This window comes from Trachypithecus francoisi, unplaced genomic scaffold (assembly GCF_009764315.1).
Source record: "Trachypithecus francoisi isolate TF-2019V2 unplaced genomic scaffold, Tfra_2.0 Lachesis_group12, whole genome shotgun sequence".
NCBI classification, from domain to species: domain Eukaryota; kingdom Metazoa; phylum Chordata; class Mammalia; order Primates; family Cercopithecidae; genus Trachypithecus; species Trachypithecus francoisi.
In genome coordinates this window covers 68,452,377-68,473,000 of record NW_022681457.1, presented here as the reverse complement: position 1 = coordinate 68,473,000, position 20,624 = coordinate 68,452,377, and the positions used below count along the sequence as shown (strand labels likewise).

The 20,624-nt window shown below is 49.0% G+C and overlaps 1 protein-coding gene across 6 annotated transcripts in view; it reads left to right on the top strand.

Annotated features, from left to right (window-relative positions):
• The first annotated feature begins 539 nt into the window (after positions 1 to 539).
• The window catches only part of FBXO27 (F-box protein 27), a 28,143-nt gene continuing 8,058 nt past the window's right edge, over positions 540 to 20,624 (top strand). For 2 of the 6 annotated variants that reach the window (XR_004440829.1, XM_033226150.1), the window contains exons 1-5: positions 801 to 869; positions 1,118 to 1,507; positions 2,005 to 2,116; positions 2,202 to 2,297; positions 6,481 to 6,616. Coding sequence is in view for 5 of the 6 variants with exons in the window: in XM_033226150.1 (XP_033082041.1) it covers positions 1,144 to 1,507; positions 2,005 to 2,116; positions 2,202 to 2,297; positions 6,481 to 6,616 (708 nt within the window). In the remaining variant the exon portion in view is untranslated. Of the gene's footprint in view, positions 687 to 800; positions 870 to 1,117; positions 1,508 to 2,004; positions 2,117 to 2,201; positions 2,298 to 6,480; positions 6,617 to 8,259; positions 9,194 to 20,624 lie in introns of those variants that run through there. The other 4 variants (XM_033226147.1, XM_033226149.1, XM_033226146.1 and 1 more) reach the window with 4 other exon arrangements.

Below are 20,624 nucleotides of genomic sequence, written 5' to 3'. Positions count from 1 at the left end.
AGCCTCCAAATTAGCTGGGATTACAGGTGCGAGCCACCACGCCCAGTTAATTTTTGTATTTTTAGTAGAGATGGGGTTTCACCATGTTGGCCAGGCTGGTCTCGAATTTCTGACCTCAAGCGATCTGCCCGCCTTGGCCTCCCAAAGTGCTGGGATTACAGGCATGAGTCACCGTGCCCAGCCACAATTGTATTTTTATTGGACAGAGCTGATCTAGAGGTTAAAACGAGGAATTCCGGAGCTAAGCTGGCTGGATTCAAGTCCCTACTAGCTGGTGATCATAGGCAAGTCACTTGGCCTCTGCTGGTCTCCGTTTTTTCACCTGTGAAGTAAAGGGCATCACTGCACCTACTTCATGGGGTTGCCACCTTGGCTGTCAGTAAAACCGTCCATAAAAGTTGGCTGGTGTTACTATTGGTTGCAGCATTCATTTTTAGCAGCTGGAGCCTGTTTTCTCCTGTGAAGTGAAGATAACCGTGCCCGACCTTAAAGGTGATGGAAATTTTTTAACACGTTAACGGATATGAGGCCTCCCACTCAGAAGCCTGACCAAAATAACAACGGTTGCTCAGAGCCAGACGTCTCATTGCCACTAACGAATTAGGGACATTTCAAGGGGCCGGCTGGAGGGGACGGCAGTGAGCGGCAGACCCTGGATCCCCACCTGGCCCCCTCGCGGGAAGCAGGTTGGGTCTGGAGAGGGGAAGGGAGTAGGTGGGAGGGGCTGGGGAGTAAGAAGGAGGATGCAGGGGTGGGTGACGCTGGCTAGTAAGAGGGGAGGGGCCTGCGAGTTAAAAGGACGCAGAGGGGCGTGGGGAGCTTGCAACACAGCTAGGGTATCCCGGGTAGGAGCGCCGCCAGGCCCTGGGGTAGGATTTGGGGTGGGGTGTCGGTGGGGCCGCCGAAGGGGGCTGATTGCACGCAATTCGGGGCATACACACAGACCGCGGGTCTCCGAGATATCGGGGCTATCAAGGACGGGCTGGGGAATGGGGACTCGGGGACGCGGCTCAGGGATGGTGAAGGTAGGGGTGCGGCTGGCAGAGTCCGGGCAGGCAGAGGCTGCGCGCCGCGGAGGCTGCTGGTCCCTGACGCCTTGACCCTTCCTCTCCCGCAGCCACAGCCGGGCCTGGCGGGGGGACCATGGGCGCCTGGGCCTCCAGGGGTCGGGCCGCCCGGGTCCCCGCGCCGGAGCCGGAACCGGAAGAGGCGCTGGACCTGAGCCAACTGCCCCCGGAGCTGCTTCTGGTGGTGCTGAGCCACGTCCCCCCGCGCACGCTTCTCGGGCGCTGCCGCCAAGTGTGCCGGGGCTGGCGAGCCCTGGTGGACGGCCAGGCCCTGTGGCTGCTGATCCTGGCCCGTGATCACGGCGCCACCGGCCGCGCACTACTGCACCTCGCCCGCAGCTGCCAGTCTCCCGCCCGTAACGCCAGGCCTTGCCCTCTTGGCCGCTTCTGCGCGCGCAGACCCATCGGACGCAACCTTATTCGCAACCCCTGCGGCCAAGGTGGGATCTCGAAAGAGGAAGTCCGGGATGCTGGGCCACAGTGGGAGCGGCGGAGGGGCCAGAGGGGCGGGGCCGCAGTGGAACCGGTGGGAAGGGCCGGAGGGGCGGGGCCGCAGTGGGAGCGGTGGGAAGGGCCGGAGGGGCGTGGCCGCAGTGGGACCGGTGGGAGGAGTCGGGGGGCGGGGCAGCATTGGGAGCCAGTGGGAGGTGTCGGAGGGGCAAGGCAGCATCGGCACGCAGGGTGCAGGGCTCTCTGGGCAGGGCTTCACTGGTTGCCTGTGGGAGGGGTAGGAATGGGGCAGTTCTGGGAGCCAGAGAGAGGGGCTGGAGGGGCAGGGCTTTGCTGCAAATCGGCGAGAAGGGTCAGAGGAGCCGGGCTTTGGGTGAGCTGGTGGGAGGGGCAGGGGGCGGGGCCTCGGTGGGAAGGGCCAGGAGTCTCACTAGGAACCAACAGGCGGGCGACTGGAACTTGGGCACAAGCCTTTTTTATTTCACAGAAGGCCTCCGAAAGTGGATGGTGCAGCACGGTGGGGACGGCTGGGTGGTGGAGGAAAACAGGACAACCGTGCCTGGGGCCCCTTCTCAGACGTGCTTCGTGACTTCATTCAGGTGAATGCCCCTGCTATCCTAAGGTCCGGCGCCTTGTTGAGAAAGGCCTGCCTGTTCTCATTACCCTGTCTCCTGCATTTCCCAGCTGGTGTCGCAAGAAGCAGGTCTTGGACCTAGAGGAGGAGGGTCTGTGGCCAGAACTGCTGGATAGTGGCAGGATTGAAATTTGTGTTTCTGACTGGTGAGTGTGACGATTAAAATAGCCCCTTGCTAAGCACTGACCACATGTGACATGACCTTTTTATGGGTGACTTAATTTAGGCCTCCTAACCCCTCCTTACAGATAAAAAATCTGAAGTTCAGGCCGGCCACGGTAGCTCACACCTATAATCCCAGCACTTTGTGCGGTTGAGGCAGGCAGATCACTTGAGGTCAGGAGTTTGAAACCAGCCCACCCAGCATGGCAAGACCTCCTCCCTACTAAAAATACAAAAAAATTAACCGGACCTGGTAGTATGCGCCTGTAGTCCCACATACTTGGGAGGCTGAGGCAGGAGAATCGCTTGAACCCAGGAGACGGAGGTTGTACCACTGCCCTCCAGCTTGGACAACAGAGTGATACTCAGTCCTGGAAAAAAAGAATAAAAAGAAAAGAAACTGAAGTTCAGGGAGGTGAAGTGACAAACATACTCACAGTTCTAGTGATTAGCAGAGTGAGTACACACCCTGAGCCTCTCTGCTCATGCCCAAAGGGGTGTGGATTGGAAAACAGAAGAGAGGCCTTGGGCCCAGCTCAGTCTTGTCGGTAAATGAGAGATGCTCCTTGCCTTAGGAGGAGAAAACATAGCATAGTTGGCCAAGAGCTTAGGTTCTGGAGCCAGACCTCCCAGATTCAAACCCTAGCTCTGCGGCTTTGTAGCCTTGGGCAAGTCACAGCATGCCTCTGTTTTCCCTGTTTACAAGATAGGGCTCTTGCAGTGACAATTATTACATGGCAAGCACATAGCAAGTACTTTATATGAGCACCTTTTTTGAACCTTGATCCTGTGGGAAGGTATATTTCAAGCCCTCAGATCATTCAGAGCTTCGCAAGAAACTGAGAGGTTGAGAAAGGGGAGAGGTTCGGCTCACTGCAACCTCCGCCTGCCAGGTTCAAGTGATTCTCCTGCCTCAGCCTCCCGAGTAGCTGGGACTACAGGCACATGCCACCAACTGAGAGGTTGGGACAGGCTGGGCATGGTGGCTCACGCCTGTAATCTCAGCACTCTGGGAGGCCGAGGTGGGCGGATCTCTTGAGGTCAGGAGTTCGAGACCAGCCTGGCCAACATGGCAAAACCCGTCTCTACTAAAAATACAAAACGTTAGCCAGGAGTGGTGGTATGCGTCTGTAATCCCAGCTACTGGGGAGGCTGAGGCGGGAGAATTGCTTGAACCCAGGAAGCGGAGGTTGCAGTGAGCTGAGATGGCACCACTGCACTCCAGCCTGGGCAACAGAGTGAGACTCCACCTAAAAAAAAAAAAAGAAGAAAAAAGAAAGGAGGAGATGACTTGCCTGGGTAACACAGCCTGGGCTTAGCAGAACCTGGCATAGGGCCCAGACTCATCTTGAAACTGGGGTGCATGAAGACTTTCCAGGGGGTATATGACCCAGATGGTTTTATGGGAGTCAAATTTCAGGTCCGCTATAGCCATGAACCCCCTATTATACAATTAATCTGCTATAGATTGCATCTGTGTGGGAAGCATCATATTGTTCTCCTTCCCCAATCTCTTTCTCAGTGTCCCCCTTCTCTAGTTTTATAGGAAAAAAGCCCCTCACTAAGGTGTCGTCCTCAGATGTAAGGACTACTGGGGAGCCAGGCAAAGTGGCCATTGGAAATTTAGGGCCTTAGCAAATCCACTTTTTTTTTTTTTTTTTTGAGACAGAGTCTCACTCGGTGGCCCAGGCTAGAGTGCAATGGTGCGATCTCAGCTCACTGCAACCTCTGCCTCCCAGGTTCAAGGGATTCTCCTGCCTCAGCCTCCCAAGTAGCTGGGATTACAGGTGTGCACCATCACACCTGGCTAATTTTTGTATTTTTAGTAGAGATAGGGTTTCACCATGTTGTCCAGGCTGGTCTCGAACTGCTGACCTCAGGTGATCTGCCCACCTCAGCCTCTTAAAGTACCAGGATCACAGGCCTGAGCCACCTTGTCTGGCCAGCAAATTTACTCTTAATCAAGGCACTATAACCCTACTCCCCAACTCCATCTCATTAAGAGATACATCTCCAATAAGATTTTTATTTTTATTTTTTATTTTTTTTGGAGACAGAGTCTTGCTGTTTCACCCAGGCTGGAGTGCAGTGGCGTGATCTCAGCTCACTGCAATCTCCATCACCCAGCCTCAAGCAATCCTCCCACCTCAGCCTCCTGAGTAACTGGGACTACAGGTGCACACTGGCTAATTTTATGTGCCTGGCTAATTTTTGAATTTTTTGTCTTTTTGAGACAAAGTTTCGCTAGTCGCCCAGGCTGGAATGCAACGGCACAATCTCAGCTCACTGCAGCCTCCACCTTCTGGGTTCAAGTGATTCTCCTGCCTCAGCTTCCTGAGTAACTGGGATTACAGGGATACACCACCACACCTGGCTAATGTTTGTATTTTTAGTAGAGATGGGGTTTCACCATGTTGGCGAGGCTGGCCTCGAACTCCTGACCTCAGGTGATCTGCCCGCCTCTGCCTCCCAAAGTCCTGGGATTACAGGTGTGAGCCACCACGCCTAGCCATATTTTTTGTAGAGACAGGGTTTTGCCGCGTCACCCAGGCTGGTCTTGAACTCCTGGATTCAAGCAATCCTCCTATCTCTGCTTCCCAAAGTGCTGGGATTACGGGTGTGAGCCACCACACCTGGCCAGATTTTATTTTTTATTACTATTCATCAAACTATATAACATATTTGTGTTGTTTTGATCAGTGGGGTACTATTTGATTGTGATAATCAGTGGCTCCCAAAGTTTGCTGCACATCATAAAGGTAGCTTTTAAAACATACAATGCCCAGGCACCAGTCATACCAATTAAATCTGAGTGTCAGAGGGTGAGAGCCAGGCACCAATATTTTTTTGTTTGTTTGTTTGTTTGTTTGTTTTGGTTTTGAGACAGGTTCTCCCTCTGTTGCCCAGGCTGGAGTGCAGTGGCACGACCTCAGCTCACTGCAACCTCCGCCTCCTGGGTTCAAGCAGTTCTCCTGCCTCAGCCTCCCGAGTAGCTGGGATTACAGGCAGCCACCATGCCTGGCTAATTTTTGTATTTTTAGTAGAATTTTTAGTAATTTTTGTATTTTGCATTTTAGTAGAATATTTAGTAAATTTTGTATTTTGACTATGTTGGCCAGGCTGGTCTTGAACTCCTGACCTCAAGTGATCCACCCGCGTTGGCCTCCCAAAGTGCTGAGATTACAGGCATGAGCCACCATTCCCGGACAGGCATCAGTATTTGTGAGAAGTTTAGAGCTCACTACAAAGTTCGGGGATGGAATCCCTAAGACCATCCTCACTTCTGACACAATATGTCACAATAATACAAATATGTAGTTTGATGAGTAATAATTAAAAACAAAATCTGATTGGGCATGGTGGTTCATGCCTGTAATCCCAGCACTTGGGGAGGCAGAGGCAGGAGGATCGCCTGAGTCTAGGAGTTCAAGACCAGACTAGGTGACATGGCAAAACCCCATCTCTATAACTCTACCAACTGCAAGTTTGGAGGACTTCCAAACCACCTTCACAATTCAATAATTCATTGGAAGAACTCACAAAATGCTACTACACACTTCTGGTTTATTACAGGGAAAAGATACAGATTAAAGTCAGCCAAGAAAAGGAGGGCATAGAGCAGCATCCAGGAAAAAGATCAAACACAGAGCTTCTGTTGTCCTTCTCCCATGGTGTCAGGACGTGTTACCATGCTGGCACTGATGTGTGACAAGATGCATGGAATTTTGTTGACCAAGGGAGTTCACTTGAGCCTCGGTGTCCAGAGTATTTCTTGGGTTCATTACATAGGTATGATGGATTGGTCAATTACCCACATGGTCAATCTCAGCCTCCAGGTCAACTGATGTTCCCCGCCTCCCAGCCCCCACAGAAAGTCACATGGTGGGTCTTTCTGGAGACTCCCCACTGAGACTGTTTCTATGAGTGTGACTGGCCCCTGCCCTAAATCACATTGGTGGACTATCCAGTACCACCTGGGTCACCATCAAAGACACTCTTGTCTGACACAACATTCCAAGGGTCCAGAGATCACCTCCCAGGAGCCCCTTTAGAGGAACTGGATTTGCATACATGGGAAGGGCATTCGGACAAGGCAGGACAAGGTAGGCAGACACCCAAAGAGATGGGGTAGCAGGTCCAGCCTTCATGGCCTCCCTCCTCCCACAGGTGGGGAGCCCGACACGACAGTGGCTGTATGTATAGACTCCTTGTCCAACTTCTAGACGCCAACCAGACTGTTCTAGATAAATTCTCTGCTGTGCCTGATCCCATCCCACAGTGGAACAACAATGCCTGCCTTCACGTGAGTCTCCTATGGGGGTTTGGGGAAAGGATGTTGGGGGCCTTATTGCTGCGAAATAAATCACCCCAAAACTTAGTGGCTTAAAATCAATGACAGTCTGGCTGGGTGCAGTGGCTCACACTTGTAATCCCAGCACTTTGGGAGGCCGAGGCGGGCGGATCACGAGGTCAGGAGTTCAAGACCAGCCTGGCCAACATGGTGAAACCCCATCTCTACTAAAAATACAAAAATTAGCTGGGCGTAGCAGCGGGCGCCTGTAGTCCCAGCTACTTGAGAAGCTGAGGCAGGAGAATCATTTGAACCTGGGAGGCAGAGGTTGCAGTGAGCCGAGATCACACCACTGCACTCCAGCCTGGGTAACAGGGCGAGACTGTGTCTCAAAAAAAAAGAAAAAAATTAATGACAGTCATTTGACTACTTGTCGTGATTTCTATGAGTTAGTAATTTCAGGAGGGCTCACCTGGGCAGTTCTGGCTCCTGCCTTTCAAAGTTCAGACAGTGACATTCTGACGATGTCTGGAGCTGCAGGCCAGGGCGGTGGGTGGTGTGTGTGTAGCAGTTGGTGGCTGGCCAAACATCTCTTTCTTCATTTCGTCTCAGAGCTTCTCCATGGGATCTCTCTGCTTGGGCTCCTTTGGGCTTCCTCACAGCATGGCGGCTCCTAGGCAGTTAGAATGCTTATGTGGTTGCTCAGGGAGGAGGGTTCTAGACAAACAATAGAAGCTGCCTTGCTTTTTCTGACCTAGCCTTAAAAGTCACTTGGCCAAAGTCACTGAGCGTAATTTTCACCACATTCTTGGTGACAATCAAAGCCACCTAGATTCATGGGGAAGGGAATTAGATTCTACATTTTTTTTTTTTTTTTTTTTTTTGAGGCAGAGTCTCACTCTATCATCCAGGCTGGAGTGTAGTGGTGTGATCTCGGCTCACTGCAACCGCCTCCTGCCAGGTTCAAGTGATTCTCCTGCCTCAGCCTCCCAAGTAGCTGGGACTACAGGCACATGCCACCAAGCCTGGCTAATTTTTTTGTATTTTTGGTAGAGACGTGGTTTCGCCATGTTGGCCAGACTGGTCTGGAGCTTCTGGCCTCAAGCGATCCACCTGCCTTGGCCTCCCAAATTGCTGGGATTACAGGTGCGAACCACACTGCACCTGGCCAGATTCCACTTTTTGATGAGGGAGTGGAAGATTCTATAAGATTCTAGAAGAGGCTGGGCGCGGTGGCTCAAGCCTGTAATCCCAGCACTTTGGGAGGCCAAGACGGGCGGATCACGAGGTCAGGAGATCGAGACCATCCTGGCTAACACGGTGAAACCTCGTCTCTACTAAAAATACAAAACCTAGCCAGGCGAGGTGGTGGGCGCCTGTAGTCCCAGCTACTCGGGAGGCTGAGGCAGGAGAATGGTGTAAACCCGGGAGGCGGAGCTTGCAGTGAGCTGAGATCCGGCCACTGCACTCCAGCCCGGGTGACAGAGCGAGACTCCGCCTCAAAAAAAAAAAAAAAAAGATTCTAGAAGAACATGTGGCCCAAAGGGAGATTTTATAGCCATCCTTGGAAAGTAACCATCTGCCAGAAGGCCCCATCCTCAGCTTTAGAGGGGAGGCTGTAGCACAACGGGGCTGAGCCCCTCCTCTGCCTACAGGTCACCCACGTGTTCTCCAACATCAAGATGGGCGTCCGCTTTGTGTCTTTCGAACACTGGGGCCAGGACACACAGTTCTGGGCTGGCCACTATGGAACCCGTGTGACCAACTCCAGTGTGATCGTGCGAGTCCGTCTGTCCTAGTCCAGGACTATCCTTCTTGCAAGACAGCCTGACTGTGCCTTCCAGGGCCCGGGACCATTGGCTGGGACTCCCCATTAACCAACTGACCACTTGTACCTCCCTGGCATACTGAGAATTCCTGGGTCCAATCAAAGGCCCTGACAGGCCCCGTCTTCAGGTTCTAGAAACTACCAGAAGAAGCTTCTTCCATCTTATCTACCTACTGCAGCTGCTGTTTTGGGGGCCCTACTCTACTGAGGGGAACCCACAGATGAGCCTGGGGGAACGCCCATCTTGGAGAAGAATTCTCAACCTCCTCTCTCTTCTCTTCCCACCCAAAACCCTCCGATCCAGCCCCAGGCCCCTCTGTCCCAGCCCCTCCCCTCCCCACCATTGACCTCTTGTCTCCTATTGTTTCTGCCATAAGGACTTCTTTGGTCCCTTCAGAGAAGCCCTCTACTCGTCTCTGAACTTAGAGCCTCATCCTTAAGGCTCAGAAAGTCCTAGCCCTAAAGGTGCGAACCTCACCTCCTGGGGCTTCCGAGCTACAGGGCTGGGACCAGGTCATGCAGCTGAAAATCCACGTTAAAAAAAAAAAAAGTTTGGGCCAGGCACAGTGGTTCATGCCTGTAGTCCCAGCATTTTGGGAGGCCAAGGCAGGCGGATCACCTGAGGTCAAGAGTTCAAGACCAGCCTGGCCAACATGGTGAAACCTCGTCTCTACTAAAAATCCAAAAAATTAGCCGGGTGTGATGGTGCGTGCCTGTAATTCCAGCTACTCAAGAGGCTGATGTAGGAGAATTGCTGGAGCCCGGGAGGCGGAGGCTGCAGTGAGCCGAGATCGCGTCACTGCACTCCAGCCTGGGCAACAGAGCGAGACTCCGTCTCAAAAAAAAAAAAAAATTGGGCCGGGTGTAGTGGCTCACACCTGTAATCCCCGCACTTTGGGAGGCCAAGGTGGGAGGATCCCTTGAGCCCCAGAGTTCAAGCCCAGCCTGGGCAATGTAGTAAGACCCCCATCTCTACAAAAAATACAGAAGTTAGCCAGGTGCGGTAGTACACACCTATAGACCAAGCTACTTGGGAGGCTGAGGTGGGAGGATCATTTGTGCTCAGGTTGAAGCTATAGTGAGCCATGATCATACCACTGCACTCCAGCCTGGATGACAGAGCGAGACACTGTCTCAAAAAATAAAAATAAAAAATAAAAAAAGAATTTGAAGATGGATCTCCCCACTCTGATTTCTCTGAAAAACGAGGTAATTCCCTGAGCCCAACCCTGATCCTCAAGGACCTATAATTGTGTGGTATTTAAAATTAAAATAACATTATTTTTCATTTTGACTTTTTTTTCAAACTAAGAATAATATATCAGCAGCATGTATCTGCCAATCATATGTAATAAATGTCTTATTTTGCCAAAACTGCTTCACATCTTTTTAGTAGAAATGCAGTGTTACTGCCTTGGTTGAGAATCGTAAGTAGTCCCAGTTGAGGAGGGAAACTGTACAAAAGAAAACACCAGCTGAGGCCGGGTGCGGTGACTCACGCCTGTAATCCCAGCACTTTGGGAGGCCGAGGTGGGTGGATCACTTGAGGTCAGGAGTTCAAGACCAGTCTGGCCAACATGGTGAAACCCCTTCTCTACTAAAAATACAAAAAATTAGCTGGGTGTGGTGGCAGGTGCCTGTAATCCCAGTTACTCGGGAGGCTGAAGCAGGAGAATCATTTGAATCTGGGAGGTGGAGGTTGCAGTGAGCCAAGATCACATCACTACACTCCAGCCTGAGTGAAAGAGCGAGACTCTGTCTCAAAAAAAAAAAAAAAAGACAACAGGTCCAGCCTCTGGAGAGCTGACTCCCTGGATCTCCTGGCTGATTTTGGTGAGTGCTGACTACAATGAGGAGAAAAAAAAGCATGGCCCAACTGATACCTTTGGCTTTTTTCCCTCTCCTGTGGGCTGCAAGAGAAAGGGCCAAGACTTTCCCAAAATGAGTTTTTGGTGGGTCAAATACAGTTAACAGTTTATAGGTACTGTCTCCTCCAAGTGGGAGTAAAAGAGATTAAATCCATTGCCGGCCAGCTCAAAGCTTTCGATAAGCCAGATGGAAAAAAAAAAGAATAAGAAAAACATACACAGTTGGCCGTCTGTGTGGGTGACGTCTGCATCTGTGGATTCAACCAACTGTAGATTGAAAATATTCGGGAGGCTGGGCGCGGTGCCTCACGCCTGTAATCCCAGCACTCTGGGGGACCGAGGCAGGTGGATCACCTGAGGTCACTTGGAGACCAGGCTGGCCAATATGGTGAAACCCCGTCTCTACTAAAAATACAAAAATTGCTGGGTGTGGTGGCTCACACCTGTAATCTCAGCACTTTGGGAGGCTGAGGCGAGCGGATCACCTGAGGTCATGAGTTCGAGACCAGCCTGGCCAATATGGCAAAACCCCATCTCTACTAAAAATACAAAAAAAATTAGCCAGTGGTGGGCATCTGTAATCCCAGCTACTTGGGAGGCTGAGGCAGGAGAATTGCTTGAACCTGGGAGGTGGAGGTTGCCTTAAGCCAAGATCGTGCCATTGGTATCCAGCCAGGGCAACAAGAGCAAAACTCTGTCTCAAAACATAAATAAGTAAAATAAAAATGCAAAAATTAGCCGAGCGTGGCAGCAGGTGCCTGTAATCCCAGCTATCTGGGAGTCTGAGGCAGGAGAATCGCTTGAACCCGGGAGGCAGAGGTTGCAGTGATCCAAGATCGTGCCACAGCACTCCAGCCTGGGCGACGGAGACTTTGTCTCAAAAACAGACAAACAAACAAAACAATTAGCCAGTCATGGCAGCACACATCTGTAGTCCCAGCTACTCGGGAGCCTGAGGTGGGAGGATCACTTGAACCTGGGAGGCAGAGGTTGCAGTGAGCCAAGATCACACCATTGCACTTCAGCCTGGGTGACAGAGCAAAACTCTGTTTCAAACAAAAGACGATATTCAGGGAAGACTGGATATGGTGACTCACACCTATAATCCCAACACTGTAGGAAGCCTAGGCAGGAGAATTGCTTGAGCCCAGGAGTTCAAGACCAGCCTAGACAACATGGTGAGACCCATCTCAACAAAAAAATTTTTTAATTATCTGGGCATGGTAGGGGGCGTGTGCCTGTAGTCTCAGCTACTTGAGAGGCTGAGGTAGGAGGATCATTGGAGCCCTGGATATTGAGACCATAGCACTCCAGCCTAGGAAACGGAGTGAGACCCTGTCTCAAAAAATAAATAAATAAATAAAAATAGAAAATACTTGGGGAAAAAAACTTCCACAAAGTTCCAAAAAGTAAAAACTTGAATTTGCCCCATGCCAAGTACTATGTTGAATTCATGAGAATGAAGTGATGTGCGAACATTACACCATTGATCCACACATTATACAGTTAACCCATGAACAACGTGACGGTTGGGGTGCCAACCCTCCTTGCTGTTACAAATCTGAGGATAGCCAGGTGTGGTGGCCCACACCTGTAATCCCAGCGCTTTGGGAGGCCGAGGTGGGTGGATCACAAGGTCAGAAGTTCAAGACCACCCTGGTCAACATGGTGAAACCCCGTCTCTACTAAAAATACAAAAATTAGCTGGGCGTGGTGGCGCCCACCTGTAATCCCAGCTACTCGGGAGGCTGAGGCAGAAGAATCTCTTGAACCTGGGACACAGAGGTTGCAGTGAGCCAAGATCGTGCCATTGCACTCCAGCCTGGGCAACACAGCAAGATTCCATCTAAAAAAAAATTTTTTTTGAGTATAAATTTTGATTCCCCCAGAACTTAACTACTAATAACCTACCGTTGACCAGAAGCCTCACTGATAGCATAAATGGTCAATTAACACATACTTCATATGTATTTTTATTATATACTTTTTTTTTTTTTGAGATGGAGTCTCGCTCTGTTGCCCAGGCTGGAGTGCAGTGGCCAGATCTCGGCTCACTGCAAGCTCCGCCTCCCAGGTTTACGCCATTCTCCTGCCTCAGCCTCCTGAGTAGCTGGGACTACAGGCGCCCGCCACCTCGCCCAGCTAGTTTTTTGTATTTTTTAGTAGAGACGGGGTTTCACCGGGTTAGCCAGGATGGTCTCGATCTCCTGACCTCGTGATCCGCCCGTCTCGGCCTCCCAAAGTGCTGGGATTACAGGCTTGAGCCACCGCGCCCAGCCTATATACTGTATTCTTACAATAAACTAAAGAAAAGATAATGTTGAGCAAATTGTAAGGAAGAGAAAGTACATTTACTATTCAGTAAGTGGAGGTGGTCATCATAAAGGTCTTCATCCTCATCATCTTCACAATGAGTAGGCTGAAGAGAAGGAGGAAGAGGAGGGCTGGTCTTGCTGTCTCAGAGGTGGCAAAAGTGGATGAGGTGATGGAGGTGAGGGGGAGGCAGGAGAGGCAGGTACTTTACAGAAATACATCATAGTTTCTGTCTGACTTTTTGCTTTTTCATTTCTCTAAAAATGTTTCTATATGGCACCAAACCTTCTTCCACGGTTTGCTTTAGTGTCAGTTCCTGTGTTATAGAAGGGTCAAAAACATCTTCAATTAACGTCTTCTGGCCAGGCACGGTGGCTCACGTCTGTAATCCCAGCACTTTGGGAGGTGGGTGGATGACCCTAGGTCAGGAGTTCGAGACCAGCCTGGCCAACATGGCAAAACCCTGTCTCTACTAAAAATACAAAAATTAGCCGGGCATGGTGGCAGGCACCTGTAATCCCAACTACTCAGGAGGCTGAGGCAGGAGAATTGCTTGAACCTGGGAGGTGGAGGTTGCAGTGAGCTGAGATTATGCCACTGCACTCCAGTCTAGGTGACAGAGTGAGACTCCATCTCAGAAAAAAAAGAAAAATATATATTCTGTTAATTCCTCTGGTGTAGAATCTATTAGCTCTTGAATTTCCCCAAGATCCATAGCTTGAAACCCTTCACCCCTTACTTTTTTTTTTTTTTCTTTTTGTCCATATCCACAATCTCTCTAATGATTTCTTTGATTGGCTCTGTTGTAAATCCGGTGAGGTCATGTACAACATATAGACACAGTTTTCTCCTGCAGGAATTTATTATTTTCACTCAATGGCATTCGTAGCTTTTCTCTAACAAGGATGGCATCTTCAGTGGTGTCATCCTTCCAGACTTTCCTAATGTTCTCTATATCAGTCTTCTCTTCCATAGTGTTGACAGTCCTTTCCACAATGTGTAATGAGCCTTAAAACTCCTTATCACCGGCTGATCTAGAGGCTGAAGTAGAGGCATTGTGTTTGGGGGCCATGAGATCACTTTGACACCTTCAGTGTTGAATTCATGAAGTTCTTGGTGGCCAGGGACATTGTCTAATATCAAGGTAACTTACTGGCAAGGTACTTCCTAACTTCAAGGACAAAGCGTCAGTGGAATCAATCCAGAAGAAGGGTTCTCGTTGTCCAGGCCTTGTTGTACAACCGAAAGACTGGCAGTCTTATCTTTGAAGGCTTGGAGGTTAGCAGTTTTCTATGTAAGGGCAGCCTGATCATAAATCTGACAGCATTTGCACACAACGGTAGGGTCAGCCTATCCCTACCTGCCTTAAGTGCTCGCTTCTCTTCCTTACTAATAAATGTCCTTTGAGGCATTTTTTTTTCCAGAATAAGGCACTTTAGTCTGCATTACAAACCTCTTCATGACGGAGCAAGGTGTGGCTCATGCTTGTAATCCCAGCACTTTGGGAGGCCAAGGCGGGCATATCACTTGAGGTCAGGAGTTTGAGATCAGCCTGGCCAACATGGTGAAATCCCATCTCTACTAAAAATATAAAAATTAGCTGGGTATGGTGGCAGGTACCTGTAATCCCAGCTACTCAGAAGGCTGAGGCAGTAGAATCGCTTGAACTCAGGAGGCGGAGGTTGCAGTGAGCTGAGATTGCACCACTGCACTTCAGCCTGGGCAACAGAGTGAGACTCTGTCTTAAAAACAAAACAAAACAAAAACCTCTCTTTAGGCAGATATCTTTCCTCCTCAATGATTTCCTCACTAGCACCTGGGAACTCATCTGCTGCCTTTTGATTGGCAGAAGCTGTCTCTCCTGTTACCTTGATATTTTTTAGCCAAACTCTTTAAAATTATCAAACCATCCTTTGCTGGTATTAAATTCTCCAGCTTTATATCCTTCACCTTCCTTTTGCTTTAAGTTGTCATATAATGACTGCACTTTTCCTAGAATTATATTAGAATCTATAGGTATGCCTTTTTTACAGCAATTCTGCACCCACAGAAAAACTACATTTTCTTTCTTTCTTTCGTTTGTTCTTTTTTCTTTTTCTTTTTTTTTTTTTTTTTTTTTTGATGGAGTCTTGCTCTGTAGCCCCAGCTGGAGTGCAGTGGCGTGATCTGGGCTCATTGCAACTTCTGCCTCCCAGGTTCAAGCGATTCTTGTGTCTCAGCCTCCCAAGTAGCTGGGATTACAGGCGCCTGCCACCATGCCCAGTTAATTTATGTACTTTTGGTAGAGACAGGGTTTTGCCATGTTGGCCAGGCTGGTCTCGAACTCCTGGCTTCACATGATCTGCCCACCTCAGCCTCCCAAAGTGCTGAGATTCCAGGCCTGAGCCATCACACCTGGCCTTGCATTTTCAATATGAGATAAAAAGATATTTCACAGGCCGGGCGCGGTGGCTCAAGCCTGTAATCCCAGCACTTTGGGAGGCCGAGATGGGCGGATCATGAGGTCAGGAGATCGAGACCATCCAGGCTAACCCGGTGAAACCCCATCTCTACTAAAAAATACAAAAAACTAGCTGGGCGAGGTGGCGGGCGCCTGTAGTCCCAGCTACTCGGGAGGCTGAGGCAGGAGAATGGCGGGAACCCAGGAGGCGGAGCTTGCAGTGAGCTGAGATCCAGCCACTGCACTCCAGCCCAGGTGACAGAGCGAGACTCCGTCTCAAAAAAAAAAAAAAGAAAAAAGATATTTCACAAAAAGTGCAAGGATTTCCTGCCTGCCAACATAACTGCGACCACTTCGGGAATGTCATTTTTTTTTTTTTACAATGCTCCTCAATGCTGAATTCATCTTGAAATGTCAGGCAACTGCAGCTGCAGACCTCAATCTATGATACATATCAAGCAAATCAACTCTTTCTTGTAATGTCATGACTTGCCTATTTCTTGGGAGCACTTTCAGTTTCACCAGTGGCACTCTGTATGGGTCCCGTGGTGTTATTCAGGGTTTACGATATTGCACTTAACAAGATGAAAAATGAACGAGAACCGGAAGAGATCGCTGTACACTGCACTATGCAATTTGCTGGAGAAACGGACTCCTTGTAGATGATTAGCATCACATGGTGTTTAAGCTGATACAACACTTCAGCTCACTGCAATAACAACAGAAGGTGGCTACAAAATTATTACAGTAGCATTACTTCAGTTAATTTCGTTCAATTATGATTTCACACTGCATCTTTGCATTGGTTTACATTTCTCTCAACTGCAAATGGTACCACGCAAAGTCTGTGTTTATGTGTCTAAGTTTCGGCCAACATGGTGAAGCCCTATCTCTATTAAAAATGCAAAAAACTAGCTGGGCGTGGTGGTGGGCGCCTGTAAGCCCAGCTACTTGGGAGGCTGAGGCAGGTGGATCGCTTGAACCTGGGAGGCTGAGGTTGCAGTGAGCGAGATCGCGCCATTGCACTCCAGCCTGGGTATCAAGAGTGAAACTCCATCAAAAAATAATAATTAGGCCGGGCGCGGTGGCTCAAGCCTGTAATCCCAGCACTTTGGGAGGCCGAGACGGGCGGATCACGAGGTCAGGAGATCGAGACCATCCTGGCTAACCCGGTGAAACCCCGTCTCTACTAAAAATACAAAAAAACTAGCCGGGCGAGGTGGCGGGCGCCTGTAGTCCCAGCTACTTGGGAGGCTGAGGCAGGAGCATGGCGTGAACCCGGGAGGCGGAGCTTGCAGTGAGCCGAGATTGCGCCACTGCACTCCAGTCTGGGTGACACAGCGAGATTCTGCCTCAAAAAAAAAATAATAATAATAATAATAATAATTAATAAATAAAGTATATGGGAGGATGTATGGAGGTTATATGCAAATATCACTGCATTTTATATAAGGACTTGAGTGTCTGTGGATTTTGGGATCTGTAGGGGTTTCTGGAACCAATCCCATGGATACCAAAGGCTGCCTGTAGATTCTATCCATATCTTCAGCCTACAGGTCTGCCTTCTATTCCAACTATTAAGTGTCTAATTTATTGATAGACATTTGAGTAGATTTGCAATGAGGAAAAAAATGGAGAAATTTGAAAAGCTCGTTTGTATTTTGTGACTGTTTCATCTAGATGTATGATTTTATTTTATTTTATTTATTTTTGAGACAGTGTTGCTGTCACCCAGACTGGAGTTCGGTGGCTCAATTTCAGGTCATTGTAACCTCCACCTCCCAGGTTGAAGTGATTCTCAGACTCCCGAGTAGGTGGGATTACAGGCACATGCCACCATGGCTGGCTCATTTTTTGTATTTTTAGTCGAGACAGGGTTTCACTATGTTGGCTGGGCTGGTCTCAAACTCCTGACCTCAGGTGAGCCACCCGCCTTAACCTCCCAAAGTGATGGGATTACAGGCGTGAGCTACCACACCTGGACTAAATGTATGATTTTTTAAAAAAACAATGTAAAATGTTTATGCTTGCAATATACACTATGGAGATTATCTGGATTAGAGAAAGCTGCAAAAGTCGTTGTGTGTATATAAAACAACTCCCTTGCTTTTTGCCAACAACGGGATGATTGGAATTTTAATTCTGAGTATTGGAAACAGAACAAGTACAGTCTCTGTAAATGATGATTTTTGCCATGATTTTGGCTTACTGAAGCCTTTGGAGAAAGTTAAGAAGCAGTAAAAAGAGCGACGCAATCTCTGGATGGAAATAAACTTTTGGAGTTTCACTTTAAAACAAAAATTTATTTTTTGAGACGGGATCTCACACTCTCACCCAAGCTGGAGTGCAGTGGCGCGATCATGGCTCACTGCAGCCTCGACCTCCTGAGATCAAGTGATCCTCCTGCTTCAGCCTCCTGAGTAGCTAGGACTACAGGCACGTGCCACCACACCCAGCTACTTTTAGAGTTTTAAAAAACACTTTTTAGTCTGCTAATAAGCCCTTGTTAAAATCAAATGCTGGACCCTTAAAGGCAGCTGATGTGGCAGCCTGGTGTGCATATTTTTTTGTATGTCTGAAAAAGTTTTGTTTCTTTAATATACTTTTTGTTTTTGTTTTTTTTTTTGAGACAGTCTCACTTTGTTGCCCAGGCTGGAGTACAACAGTGCGATCTCGTCTCACTGCATCCGTGACCTCCTAGACGCAAGCAATCCTCCCACCTCAGCCTCTTCAGTAGCTGGAATTACAGGTGTGTGTGCCACCACACCCAGCTAATTTTTTGTTTGCTTGTTTGTTTGTTTTTTCAAATTAGAGACAAGGTCTCACTCTGTTGCCCAGGCTGGTCTTGAACTCCTGAGTTCAAGTGATCTTCCCACCTCATCCTCCCAAAGTGCTAGGATTATAGGCGTGAGCCACCGCACCCAGCCTAGACTTTATTTTTAGAGAAGTTTTAGGTTCACAGCAAAACTGAGCAGAAAGTACATAATTATCTTATATCCCCTGTTTCCCCTAGCCCCTCACACACACACACACACACTCACTCCCATCCCCTATCAACATCCCCCATCAGAGTGGTACATGTTATAATCAATGAACCTATGTTGACACATCCTTATCACCCAAAGTCCATCGTTTGCACTAGGGTCAAACTTGGTGTTGTACATTCTCTGGGTTTGGACAAATATGTAATTATGTGTATCTACCACTGTGGTATCACACAGACTAGTTTCACTGCCCTAAAAGTCCTCTGTGCTCTACCAATTCACTCCTCCCTCCCTCAACACCAGATGACCACTGGTCTTTTGTTTGTTTTGTTTTGTTTTTGTTTTGAGATGGAGTCTTGCTCTGTCACCCAGGCTGGAGTGCAGTGGCACGATCTTGGCTCACTGCATCCTCTGCCTCCCGGGTTCAAGAGATGCTCCCACCTCAGCCTCCCGAATAACTGAGATTACAGGTGCCCACTACCACGTCTGGCTAATTTTTTTGTATTTTTAGTAGAGATGGGGTTTTACCATTTGGCCAGGCTGGTCTCGAACTTCTGACCTCAAACAATCCACCAGCTTCAGCCTCCCAAAGTGCTGGGATTATAGGCATGAGCCACCCTACCTGGCCAACCACTGATTTTTATATTGACTCCATAGTTTTGCCTTTTCCAGAATATCATATTGTTGGAATCATACAGTATGTATCCTTATCAGATTGGTCTCTTACTTACTGATATGCAGTTAAGGTTCCTCCAGGTCTTTTCATGGCTTGAAAGATCACTTTTAGAGACAGGGTCTCACTCTGTTGCCCAGGCTGAAGTGCAGTAGCATGATTAGACCATGGCTCACTGCAGCCTAAAACTTCTGGGCTCAAGTGAACCGCCTGCCTCACCTCCTGAGTAGCTGGGACTACAGGCGTGTGCCACCACACCTGCCTCTTTTTTTTTTTAAGATGAGGTCTTGCATTGTTACCCAGGCTGGTCTGAAACTCCTGGGCTCAAGGGATCTGCCCACTTTGGCCTCCCAAAGTGCTGGGATTACAGGCATGAGTCACCAGACTCAGCCTTTTTTTAGAGACAGAGTCTTGCTCTGTCACCCAGGCTGGAGTGTAGTGGTGTGATCATGGCTTACTGCAACCAGTGCCTCCCAGGCTCAAGCGATCCTTCTGTCTCAGCTTCCCAAGCAGCTGAGTCCACAAAGGCACACCACCACATTCAACTGTTTTCTATTTTTTGTAGAGATGGGGTTTTGCCACGTTGCCCAGGCTGGTCTCAAACTCTGGGATTCAAGCAATCCACCCACTTTGGCCTCCCAATGTGCTGGGATTACAGGTGTGAGCCACTGCCCCTAACCTCTTTTTTTTTTTTTTTTTTAAGACAGAGTCTTGTTCTGTTGCCCAAGCTGGAGTGCAATGGTATGATCTCAGCTCACTGCAAACTCCGTCTTCCAGGTTCAAGGGATTCTCCTGCCTCAGCCTCCCAAGTAGCTGGGATTACAGGTGTGTGCCACTCCTGTTGAGTTTTAAGAGTTCTTTGTACATTTTGAATAATAGTCCTTTATCAGATATGTCTTCTGCAAATACCTTCTCCCAGTCTGTGGTTGTCTTCTCTTTTTCTTGAAGGTGTGCATTTTTGTTTGGTTTTTTGTTTTTGAGACAGGGTCTCACTCTGTTGCCCAAGCTGGAGTATAATGATGCAGTCACGGCTCACTGCAGCATTGACCTCCCGGGCTCGAGCAATCCTCTCACCTTAGCCTCCTAAGTAACTGGGACTGCAGGTGCCCACCTCCATGCCCAGTTAATTTTTAATTGTTTTTTTTTTTTTTTTTTTTTGGTAGAGACACAGTTTCACTATGTTGCCCGGGCTGGTCTTGATCTCCTGTGCTCAAGCTGTCCTCCCCACTCAGCCTGCCATAGTGCTGGGATTACAGGCACGAGCCACTGCGTCCAGCCCATGCATGTTTTTGAGTGCATCATTTCCAGCTCTAAGACTGACAAGGGAAAAGGGCTTAGGAAAGCCTTGTTTGTCACTTGCACTTGAAACAGAACCTTCTAGCCTGCAGCGTCTTAGCTTTGCTGCAGCCAAAGAACAGCCACTGACTTGTGGCGTCTTGAATTCACAGATCCTAATGGCCTGGACCTGACTGTAAGCCAAAACCTGATACTGCTGTCTGTTCTGTGCTGTTTCAGTCTAGCATGTGCTGTGCTAGATTGAAAACGGGCGCACGCTCCAGGAACAGGACTTTGACTGTGAGACCATTGCAGACTTAGGGCACCCTCCCTAGGACCTAAACTGAAAACATCATGGATGCTGGCTGGACCATCTGGATCACATACAAATGCCCACAGGAAAGGGCTTCTTCTTCTTCTTCTTTTTTTCTAGACGGAGTCTCACTCTCTCACCCAGGCTGCAGTGCAGTGGCACGATCTCAGCCCACTGCAAGCTCCGCCTCCCGGGTTCCCGCCATTCTCCTGCCTCAGCCTCCCGAGTAGCTGGGACTACAGGCACCCGCCACCACGCCCAGCTAATTTTTTGCATTTTTAGTAGAAATGGGGTTTCACCATGTTAGCCAGGATGGTCTCAATCTC